The sequence below is a fragment of the Oreochromis aureus genome, linkage group 20 (genome assembly GCF_013358895.1).
Source record: "Oreochromis aureus strain Israel breed Guangdong linkage group 20, ZZ_aureus, whole genome shotgun sequence".
Taxonomy (NCBI): domain Eukaryota; kingdom Metazoa; phylum Chordata; class Actinopteri; order Cichliformes; family Cichlidae; genus Oreochromis; species Oreochromis aureus.
This window is the reverse complement of record NC_052961.1, coordinates 7035025-7046966: the sequence shown is the minus strand read 5'-3', so window position 1 is coordinate 7046966 and position 11942 is coordinate 7035025. Positions and strand designations below refer to the sequence as shown.

The 11942-nt window shown below is 42.1% G+C and overlaps 1 protein-coding gene across 4 annotated transcripts; it reads right to left on the bottom strand.

The window, feature by feature from the left end:
- Positions 1–4204: 4204 nt before the first annotated feature.
- Positions 4205–11588, bottom strand: ttpal (tocopherol (alpha) transfer protein-like). Of its 4 annotated transcripts, none has more exons than XM_039604265.1 (6): positions 11566–11588; positions 10258–10484; positions 7074–7317; positions 6706–6899; positions 6248–6358; positions 4205–4918 (listed from the first exon to the last, which is right to left on the bottom strand). In XM_039604265.1, exons 2-6 carry the CDS (start codon positions 10465–10467, stop codon positions 4640–4642), a joined length of 1038 nt encoding a protein of 345 aa, XP_039460199.1. In that variant the 5' UTR covers positions 10468–10484; positions 11566–11588; the 3' UTR covers positions 4205–4639. The 4 variants fall into 4 exon arrangements, with proteins under 4 accessions (XP_039460199.1, XP_039460196.1, XP_031581592.1 ...); XM_039604262.1 differs by lacking the exon at positions 11566–11588 and adding an exon at positions 11072–11135; XM_031725732.2 differs by lacking the exon at positions 11566–11588 and adding an exon at positions 10935–11072.
- Positions 11589–11942: the final 354 nt, after the last annotated feature.

Here is an 11942-nt window from a genome sequence, read left to right as displayed (position 1 = left end):
TTAAAATCTTATGAAAGAGAGAAGAAATTAATGAGTTCTGTGTTCTCGTTCCAGATGGCAGAGGTACAGCAGCAAACGACCAGGCTCACAAGCCACAAGTTATTTTACTTTACTGAAAGATATACTTCATTATTGTCTAAAATACATATATTCTATAAACTAAATCTATAAATCCCAGACTAACCTAATAAAAATTAAGAACCAGTTATGGTACAGTAGCCTAATGCATATTTAAATGCCATCTTCATCCTCAGTGTTGCTCTACTGTCGCTAAACATGTCCAAAAAAAATGTACTCTGCTGTAAGGAACAAGTAGCATTTACTTCTGAGGTACCATTTTAAAGGTCTAATATGTATTTTATTTTGAAAGTTCACTCACTGCTGACCATCTAGACCCAGCTGCTGCCCATATGGTTGACATTTCAACCTTTTTGGTTTGAAAAACAGTGTGCAAGTGTGCTTTGATGTAAGTTTCCACTCATTGATGTGGTTTCTAGAAGTCTTGCAACAGTGCTCTCTGTACATAAACCCTGCTGGACTAAAACATTTTGCTCCGCCTGTCGTCAATATCCTTCAGCTGTCTCTCGCAGTAGTTCAGTGAGCCCTCACATGCGAAGTCATAGTCAAGCTAGCCGCAACCCCAGCCGCACCTACAATGTTGTTGCACCGTTCTTACGCATATTACGGTACGGGTGCCGACTGGCTTAGAAACACGAGAGTCTTCTGTATCCTGGCATTTGTCACTATTTTACTAATCAATCCACTTCGATTTTTGAAATATTAGAAATATATATTAATTGGTGGTTCTTACACTACAGTTAAGTATATAATAATAACTTAAAAAATATTTTCTGACAACTATTTTTGATATTGTCTATATTATTAATGTTATAACAAACTTTATAAGGTGACGCAAATATTTCACTGGATTCTGGTTACCCTCACTCTTTCCCCTCCAGCTCACAGCCCAATGAACTGTAAGGTTTCAGAGAAAATTAATAGTAAACTTTACCTAAATTACAGTACTGTACTTTGAATATTCTCAACTTTGAGCTCATGCCAATGCAGTGTCGATCCTCTTCAGTTTGCTTACCAGCCTTGTGGGAGTGGAGCATGCTGCAACAGGTAGATAACTCTGACAACACTGCATTGGTTGGGTGTATTGAGGGTGGGTGGAAATCAGAGCACAGGAATCTGGTAAGGAACTTTGTTGAGTGGTCGGGATGAAATCGCCTCGTTGGCTGACTTCTGAAGGAAAAAAAACTGGGACTATGCCAATCAACGTCATGGTCGTGGAGGTCGAAACACTGGACAGATACAGGTACTCTAGCATTCACCTGATTGACAGTTCCTCCGGGGAACTGTTGCACACTGAAAGACCAGCAGTCTGGCACAAATCATGTGACAACTTGATAATAATATACTCAGACGAACGGAAACTTCAAAATGCTTCTCAAATGTTAAGAGTTTTCCAAAAATATGAATGTAAATATAATGGCAATCTGAGAAGAAAAATTAGCACTTTTTATGTTCTTTTCTGATTACAAGCAATGGAGTACTTCACTGTCCTAAAGTTAGTGCACCGAAGCAAAAGATCAGAATGCTTCTCCCAGCGCTGCTTTTGTGGCGTCTTTGGAGACCCATGAATCCAATATGGGAAACTCAGCTCAAGACAGATGCAATTATGTTGTGAAAATACCCGCAACTTCCCTAGAGCCTGCAGCATGCCAACAACAGCATCCACATAACAAACAAGACACAAATAGCATGTTCTCTGTTTGGCTTTTACTTTACTGTCTTCACAACAACAAATATCCTGCAACACAACACAGCTTATAGTCAGACATGCTTAAAATAAAAATACAAAAGACTGAACAAAAGCAAGTTAGCTTTACCGCAAGAAAACAGATGCAACATTATTGCACATTTCTGAACATGGCCTGATGTACAATTTGGCAAACTGGAGGTCTGTAAAGTCAGGCCTCAGTGTTCTGTATTTCCCCATGTGACCCCTGCGATGGGGAACGGCCCTGTGTTAAGACTGTGTGATGAAACACAGGCAAACGGGTTTCAAAAAAATAAAACATAAGGCAGATTATCTGAACTTAAAAGATAATCCTCTTAAAAGGTTCAAGCCAGGAAACTTAACCATCAGCTAAACAAAGGCTCTGAAATATACTCTATGAGTTACATATTTGGCTAAATCTTTTTCGGGTAAATCTATTACACTGTCCTTTCTCTCAGCTACAGCAGCAGCCTATGCCGACTTTATAGCGATGAAGTATAATCACTCTTACGTAAGACAAGTCCTGATGAGAACAAACATGAGTTTTGGTGCACACAAAATTGTCAACCAAATCCAACATCATTTAAGGCAATGTACTAGATGGTAGCGCACGCAGAAACCTACTGAATCGTGGGGCAATGCAACCATGCAGACTGAGCACTAATGGCCAATGTAACACCAAGTATAAGGACGCTAAACAAAGTTTAGGAAATGTGAGTTGAAGAAGCATTTGTAGAATTATTTCTCAGCCAAAAATATCAAATATCCCCATCTGTCTTCAAATGCTGTTAAACTGGTAAAAATGTGTACACGGAAAGCAGATTTTCCCTTGCTGTAGGGAGCCTGCTATCAAAGATTAAGGACAAAATCCACAGTCTTGATATGATACAGAGGGGCTACGAGCCTTCATTGCTCAATCGTCCAAATAAGAGGATGACTTCAAGAGTTACAGCATTTTCATCCCCAGGCAGCGTTTCTGTGCTACTCAACAGTGAAGGTCCAATATCAAAAAAGCCATTTTCAAACATGCATTGCAGCGTGGGGCTTTTCTGGCACTTAAGACTGTGTGTGATGCACGCTAATAGCAAACTGGCTGGTCTTTAAACTGCCAGTTCCCTGGTACAAAATCTAAGTGATGTCAGATTGCAGCAATGTGTGAATAATGCAGATAAAATTGTGAGTGGGCATCATGTCTCCTGCCGCCTGCACGCTCTAACCTGGCAGCACGCTCACTGAAATCAAATAGTATTTCAGGAGTATTTCTAGTACTGTGAACAAACCTGAAGCAGACCATTTCAATACTGTAGAAAGTATCCCAGCCTAAGACTCCTGAAGGTTTTAAGTTCATATGTGAGGATATCTCCGTGTGGAATGTGAATTAAAGAGAGAAACATTAGGAGACAAATTATAATTGTAAACTAAATGAATCAATCCAACCACTTTTCTTTTGCCAATGTGAAACAGCGCTAACCACTGCACCACCCTAGCTAAACACAAAAGGAGGACTGTGGATTTGGTCCCCGATCTTAAAATAGGATTTTAGAGAAATGGCAAGCAAAACTGATCCTTATACAACCGTTGCAAGAGCTTGGTTCGCATAGCCGGCAATAAGTCGTTCCCGGTGGATGATGGGCTCCGCCAGGGCTGCCCTTTTTCACCGATTCTATTCATAATTTTATGGACAGAATTACTAGGCGTAGCCAAATGGCGGAAGGCTTTCACCTGGGTGATTTTAGAATATTATCTCTGCTTTTTGCAGATGATGTGGTTCTGTTGGCTTCATCAGGTGATGGCCTCCAGCTCGCACTGGAACGATTCGCAGCTGAGTGTGAAGATGTGGGAATGAGAATCAGTACCTCCAAATCTGAGGCAATGGTCCTCAGCCAAAAAAGGATGGAGTGCCGAACTCCAGGTCAGGGACGAGTTCCTGCCCCAAGTGGAGGAGTTTAAGTACCTTGGGGTTTTTGTTCACGAGTGACGGGAGAAGGGAGCGGGAGATCGACAGACGGATTGGTGCTGCGGCTGCAGTGATGGGGACGCTGTACCGGTCTGTTGTGCTGAAGAAAGCAAAGCTCTCAATTTACCGGTCGATCTATGTCCCTGCCCTCACCTATGGTCATGAGTTATGGGTAGTGACCAAAAGAACAAGATCTCCAGATACAACCAGCAGAAATGGGCTTCCTTCGAAGGGTGGCTGGCGTCTCCCTTAGAGACAGGGTGAGAAGTTCAGCCATCCTAGAGGGGCTCAGAGTAGAGCCACTGCTCCTCCACATCGAAAGGAGACAGTTGAGGTGGTTTGAGCATCTGACGAGGATGCCTCCTGGGTGAGGTGTTCTGGGCATGTCCTACCAGGAGGAGGCCCCGGGGCAGACCTAGGACACGCTCAAGAGATTATATCTCTTGGCTGGCCTGGGAACGCCTTGGTGTTCCCCCGGACAAGCTGGAGGTAGTGGCTGGGGAGAGGGAGGTCTGGACTTCTCTGCTTAAGCTGCTGCCCCCGTGACCCGGCCCCGGATAAGCAGAAGAAGATGGATGGATGGCAACCAAAACCTGTTGTGAACCAATATTATAAACCCCACCGATAATCAGTTCTTAGAGGTCATCAATGAACATGCATCAATGTATAAAAAAAAAAAAGCATCTTAACCAGTACCTGGAGCTGCCTTAGATGAATGATTGAATGCTGGGCTACATGTGAACAACAGTAGACTATACCACCTAAGTGCTGCTTACTTAGTAAAATAAATCATGTATAATATTGGCAACTTGCCCTGTAAAAGTCTACACACGTGTTTCTTAAATGAAACAGAAAATGTCCTCTCAGTGATGGGAGCTCTGCGACTACAGCAAACATCAGTAACAGTAGTAAAGCTGAGAGCGCAGCCCCCTGAAGGTGTCGTCATCATGCCCGCTGGCCTGCTCTCCTTCAAAGAGCATGGACTCTGGAAGCACCACGCCCTCTAGTGGATCCGGCTGGCAGAACTCCACTACAAATTCCTCCTCGCAGTCCAGCAGCAGTCTTGACCACGCACTCATGTCCAGCTGGCCCGCAGTGCCGCCGTATTCCTCTGGTAGGACCGATCGTGGGATGTTCCGGTGCAGGGAGCGCAGGTCTGAACCGTGGAGGATGTACTGTGTAAGAAGACGACAAAGACATGTCAGCGACCTGCAGCTTTAATATTTGATGTGATGGATGTAATTTTAGATTCATCAGGTAACTGCCTTCAACTTTCACCTTCCTACAAAGCTTCACCTTTGCCATTTTCATACTTGAGATGTTTTATGAAAAAGGTTCAGGAATTAAAATCAACCTCACATTCAAGAACACCTTCTCGTGCACCTCTGTTCGTTTGTTTTGTTTTCAGCCCAGCTTTTTTATTTTTTTTTAGATCCCTCAGAGGAAGTCTAGTTCTGTCCCTTTGTACTTATGCATCTGCAATGCACGCTGAACCTCCTGCAGTGTTAACTTGACTCTCATTTTCTGGACGTGTATGAAGCTTCAGTGAGCCAAATCTGGCAAGCAGGACAGGTGGTGAGAGAAGATTGTGTTGGTTCAGGCCAAAATAACTCCTGTCTTTTTAATGTGCTCTATGTTGGCACCGGATAACGTGCTGGCACGCACCACGGTATAGGTCGATTCCATTGGATGTTCGCCCTCACACGCCTCAGGACATCACACAACCCAGTCACTGTTGAAATAAAAATGACGAGAATGCTCCTGGTCTCATTTCTCACTTGACATTCTGCTTCTGAGCTTGGAAACTGAGGATATTTTGTCTGAGAACAGCATGGTCCTAGAAGGAGACTTTCAGACTCACCAGTGACAGTGAAAGTGGTCAAAAAAGGGCGTCCACTGAGCAAGCTAAAAATGGCACTCACACTGGAAGCTGTCTGCACATGCCCAAGAAGAAGACCTGGAATGGGGGCTGGCCATATGTAAATGAGATAAGTGTTTCTGACCAACCTTTGTATGCCAAGAAGCCACTTTTGTGAGCAAAAATGAAAAATAAAATAATCTGACCACTAAATGCCATGCACAGAATCAAATTTGAACACAAAGGTGCATTTACTATATCCAAATTATTGCAAACTAGTATCTATTTATTTTGACTGTACCTGCTGATTTTTTGTTGTTTTTGCTTATATATTAACATAAAAACTGATAATATGCCACTGTTGCATTTACAGCTTGTTTTTGTTGACCCCAGTGTTAATTACAGATGTGTTACTATGTGTTTTAATGAACACAACACAAGCCTCGCCATACCATTTTGAAAAATTGTTGTTCTGTTTGACCATTTTTGTTTATTTCTCTGAAAAGGACACGTGCTTAGCTTTTCAGTTTCACAGATGAAAAAGACTATCAGTTTGAAACAGAATAAAATGAGGCGCACGATTCAAAGCGGGCCTTTGTTCCAAACAAAAGAGTCAGAGACAGTACAAGAGTACAAGAATAGTTACCCTCTCTGCCATCTTCTCCTTGAGAAAGGGCTTAATTATAGCAAAGATCCCTTTGAATATCCGCGGCTCATTAATTATGTTAACGGCCTTGATTCTGATCGGAAACCCATCCTGTGAATTAGAAGAGAAAACAGTCACAGCTGGGCCTTGTCAAATGATTCACACATGCTTTGTGTACTTATGTAAATATCAGACACACTGCAGTCACGACAAAACTCCACAGGCAGCGTTCAGGAGCTGCTGTGACTGACAAGTTTTTTTCTCAAGTGTTGCACTAATTCCATTTTTTACTGCTATATACAGAAATAAGAATCATTTTAAGGTAGTGATTCATTTAGCAACCTTCTCAGGGTGAAACTAGTAGAGTTAATCCCCTTTGACATAAGAATATCATCATCAGATGATGACTCTATCAAATAATACTCATTATTGCTAACATTAGATTTTTGATGTCATACCTGGAGGATGCTCACAACTTTTTTGGCGAGGAACGGGCCTGGATTGGACGCTTGTGACATACCCACTCCGGTGTAGTCTGCTAAAATAACAATGCCGTTCACCTGCGTTTCCTCCGGCTGAATCAGCTTCTCCAGAGTCAGATAAATTGCTCTCACATTGTCAACAAATGGGTAATCATTTGGTTTCCATTTTCCTGTAAAACAGTTAGAGGTGAGTAATTGTGCATCGTGAGCAAACGCTTTTCCTTGATAAATTGTCAGTATTAGTCATTCAGAATAATATTTACGTGTGTGAGTTTGACAGAATAATGCATCAGATAAATCGAGTATTGCGTGAATTTTCCAGTGACGATGAAGCCAACACCAACCTGGACGCAGACAGAGGATGTATCTTCCGTTGGGGTCCGGCCGTGGCAGCACTGTGAGAAAGCCCAGGTCGAGGACGCGTTTCACTGTGGATGGCTTCAGGTCCTGGAACACCTCTGGCCAAGCCTTACGTCCTGCATGGTAATTGAGGAGCAGCTGCAGGGCACGGTCATAGTCGAACTTCCTGGCCCGCAGGAAGCGCAGCAGGAAGGCATCATCAAGTCGTGTCCTGAGATTGGGCTGTTCCTGCAGAGCCAAGAGGAAAAAAAAAGTTAATTGGGAAAAAAAAAAAAAAAGAAAAGAGGGAAGGTTATCAATGGCAACAACTAGAATAAACAAAATACGGCTTGTGACTAAACAAAATAAAACACTGAGAAAAATGGTTAAATTAAGCTTGGTTAGCATCCATCTGTCCATTCTTTACTACTTCTCCAAGCCTGGGTTTCACTGGCAGCAGTTCAAGCAGAGATGCCCAGTACTACTCCTCCCTGTCTACCTCCTCCAACATTTCCAGGGGAGCACAGAGGTGTTTCCAAAGCCAGCCGAGAGAGAACCTCTCCAGCATCTCCTGGGTCTACCCTGGGGTGTTCTCCCAGAAGGACATGACTGGAAAACCCCACTTAGAGGCACCTGGGAGGCATCCTGGTCAGATGCCCAAACCACCTCAACTAGCTCCTTTTCAGCCTGTCTCTAAGGGAGGGCTCACCCCGTACTGTACCTATCGGACCAATCCCCAGCTGGCATAAGTGGAACTAATAAATCATTACAAAAGAATCTGGTTAAAATAATCTTTAAAAAAAGTTGTCAGAATAATTGTATCAATGTAAGGTCAAACTGCTTGAAAATAAGACCTTATAATAACCAAAAACAAATCTGTCCTATTGCCAGGTGTCACTGCTATTACTAAACTCTAAAGAAATTCACCATTTAGCTTTTCACTTGCTGGACCAAGTGAAATGATCATTCATTCTGATAACATGGGCACTTCAGTTTATTTTTAGTCACGCCTGAACCTTCTTTGTTCAAAGGACCAAACCTTTGGGACTCTTCCTTCACTAATAAAGAACATGTACCACCGCTTTAGGGAAAAAAAAACACCTTATTTTTAAAATGATTTACATCCATTACACATTTTATAATAAATTTACGTTTAGCCTTCAGTGGGAATGTGTGGACTTTAAGTTAAGTCTACTGTGCTACAGGCTGAAGAGGAAAGAAAGAATTCAGAGGTGGACCACCTCATTGCTGGAAATAACAAAACTACAGACCATATTTCTATAAGACTAAGACTCCAACAACTGTCAAAAAATGCCTGCAAGACAAACAAAGACACTTCACATGGACCACAGTGCTGCTGAAATGCAACACATAAGAAAAAATATTTTAATTGACAAACAATTGAAATTTGGCCTTGTTCAATAACACTTTTATTCATTGCTTTTTAATGCTATCAAAACACTATAGCAGAAAAACAAAGGACCTGTGCAGCTAATATCCATACTCATTTGTCACAGGTCATAGTGTCAGTGGAATATTGAACAGTGCAATCACACGCTGTATTTTTTCCTAAACGTCATGTAGGAGAGTTACAAATACATTAAAAAAAAACAAACAAAGGATGCGAAACGGGACATAACGTGGAATCAGACCCCCACACCCACCTTCAAGAACAACCTTAAATCTGAACTCTGAACGTCTAAAGCTTTGTGATATATTTGGGACAGCACTGACAAAATCTGTCCTCAGACAAAAACAGAAACACCTGCCAAAGTTCTCAAAGTACCATTGTAATGGCTATAGCAGGTGTTCCCAAGTTCAAAAACACAAATAATACAATATTACATCAGCCTTATATTTTTAGGGTATTAAAAGTTAATATACTATCCAAAAACAAATGGAAGTTTGTGTTTTAAGGAGAGTTTATAGACCAAGACCATAATATATGTATACACAGGCTATTTTATGGGAGATATAACCTCCTCTGGATGCAACACAGGCAGCTATCCATCTCCAAATGGACTGGATAAGAGTCAGGATCTGTTGCTGAGGAATTGCTCTCTATTCCTGCATGAATGTGGCCTGGAGCTGTGAATTGGTTACAGGCTCTGATGAACACAATGACCCAGTGTGCCCCAGGCAAGTTCAACAGGAGGCAAGCTGGCAAATGAAGTGTCTGGGTTTGCTTCTGTTCCAGAAAGGCCTGTTCTACTCTGACAGTGTCAGGCCGTATGTCAAGCAGACACTGTCCTGCTGAAACAGCCACAGGGCAGGGTGCTGCCGCAGGAGTAACACAAGTTCAGGTTAGAGCGCCTCAACTCGGTGCCTCTGTCTGGTCAAAATTTCACCAAGAACAATAAGATCAGATGCTCTCATGGACACGCAAAGCTGCAGCAACAGGATCCAGAATGCCAAAAGCCTGGCCCCAGTCAACGCCAGTCAGTCGTGGCATGGTGCCACTGATAACAGTGCTGTGCATACACGGTTTTATTGTGCCCTGATTCCACTGGCAAGCGAATACAGCAAACTGAACCAATTCTCGGTTGTACAAGTGAGTTCATTTGTGTTAAACAAATTAATAAATTACCAATCTCACCACTGACTAAAACCAAACAACTGGAACTAAAAACTACTTCACAATATAAAACTTGCATTTCTTTTTTTGAGTAATATGTTTTATCACAGTGGTTCTCAAATGGCGAGCTGAGGCACACTGGGATGCCTTGAGATTTTGCATGAACCATACACAGCAGATGTACCAAAAGTAATGAATGAGATTTAAATTCACTATTTAAGTACTAAAGGATCTCGTTCATAGTGAGGAGGTAAAACGGATCACTTTCCTGTGTGGAGAAAATTAACACCATTAAATTGTAGGTGAAATTTAGGCCCCAGTGCTGCAAACATGCCCTGAAAAGTGCCTAATAAAAGAACTGATTATTTTTCCGATCGCATGTAGGCTATTTATGGCATATATGAATACACTTAAATTTCATACTGAAAATTAGAGTCAGTCTTACTCTTGTTTTTGCAGTTATCTTGCAGACAGTGTGGATTTCCTTCCTGTGTTTCCTTACTCACACTTCTCAAATTTTTCCCAAAAGTACACTCGAATATTACTTGAAAGCTTTCAAATTTGTGCCCTCTGCTTCGTAAGTTACCCTTCCCTGGATTATTGTTCTGCCCTACCTTAAGTATCATGTCCCTCAGTGCTTGGACATCTCGTAGACGCCATTCTGGCTTCTCCTGGAGCTCCTCGCGTGCCTTGGCCACCAGTTCAGGGGTCAGGGTACAGGAATAGATGGGTGGTGGGGGACTGGGGAACCAGCTGTGCCTTGCAGCTGCTGACGAGTCCACTGTAGGACCACCGAGATCGATGGACTCATGCTGATCGGCCATGGAATGACTGGGTGAAGCTGTTAGGAAACAAGCACGCGTGAGGGGAATTAACTTCTAAATACCATAGCTTTACTTCAAATAAGAGCAGCGACACCCCTCGGCCTGACACCTTCATTATCAATAATTAAACGTCATTATCATATTTTGTACCAGTAAGCTGCCTCTGCACAGTAAACGTACAGCAGCACAAAATAAAAACTGTTAAGTGCCTGAACACTGGAGTAAATGCCAGGTACACTCACCAACTGCGCAGTTTTAGTAATTAGCTCAATTTCAGCTAAGTTTAGCAATAGATGTGGGAACACGATGTTCCCAGATACACAAGAGCGGGATGCTCTCCAGTAACTACCCAAGACTGCAAACACTGCATGCATTCACTCAGTAATGAGTCACAGCGCCAGAGATTCTCAGCTAATACAGCCTGAGCCTAAACAGAGCATATGTCCGGATAATGACTGAATACTGACCAGAAAATGGGTCTAACGGTAGCCTTCAATGACAGACATAGAGTGCTAAAAGGCCGATGGTAAGTTATATATGAATTCAGAAAACATCCGCAAAGATCAAAGCTACAAAAACCACTGTCAAAAAAATCACAACGGACCTGTCAGGAAAATCCCTTTTCCGGGTACAGAGCCGGCGTTAGCTCATTGGTGCTTTTGTAACACGTGATACACTGCGCCGATGAATCGTGCGTCTTTTGTTTTGATGCCGGTGCTGCGTTCAAGTTTAATCGGAAATTAGGCAAACCAATATGTCACAAAATTAATAGCGTGGCTGTTATGTGAGCCTGTTGTGTTCCAAATTCAAATGCGATCTTGAAATATCCTACTTTTTTCTGTTAACAAATTACAAACTAATTCGTTTCAGGATTTACTAACATAAACACGAACCTGGGTACCTGAACCAAACATCTCTAAAACCAAGAGTAACAGAAACGCACACTTTCTCAAAACACTGTTGTTAGATTCAAGCACCAGGTAGGTAATTTTATAGCTGTGGGGTTTTATAGCTGAGGTTAACGTAATGATCTCATACTTGTACGCAGGTTATACCATCCTCGCATTGCATTTCAAAGCAGTAGATGGCAGAATTTACCTTCATGTTTCCGCGGCTGCTTCCTTGCCACTGTAGGCTTCATGTCGTCTCGGAGGCTGGTGCTATGTAGGTAGACAATTTTTTAAACACAAATCTTACATTTAGGATTCGTTTCACTACAGAATTGATCGTACAACAAACAAGGGGTTGGTGTTTTGTTCTTTAAAAAATGCAAGCAATTGACTAAATGTCTAATTAAAGAAAAAAAAAGGAAAATATGGATATGAGCTTTAGGCTAATGTCCAGTACTTACCACTCTAACGATGATGTATTGTAATATATGGCTTTTCCAGGATATGTTAGGTATTGTGCTAAAGAGAGAACCAAGAACAAGGCAGGGGGGTCCACGTAAGGTGAGAATAATTGATTAAAAATAA

What these genes read in the sequence shown, in the direction of transcription:
- ttpal (XM_039604265.1), bottom strand. Translation starts at nt 10,467, where the DNA reads ATGGCCGATCAGCATGAGTCCATCGATCTCGGTGGTCCTACAGTGGAC. An exon ending in TGAGGGACATGATACTTAAG is followed by an intron (nt 7,318 to 10,257) that starts GTAGGGCAGAAC and finishes TTGGCTCTGCAG; the next exon opens with GAACAGCCCAATCTCAGGAC. An exon ending in AGGAGAAGATGGCAGAGAGG is followed by an intron (nt 4,919 to 6,247) that starts GTAACTATTCTT and finishes CTTCTTACACAG; the next exon opens with TACATCCTCCACGGTTCAGA.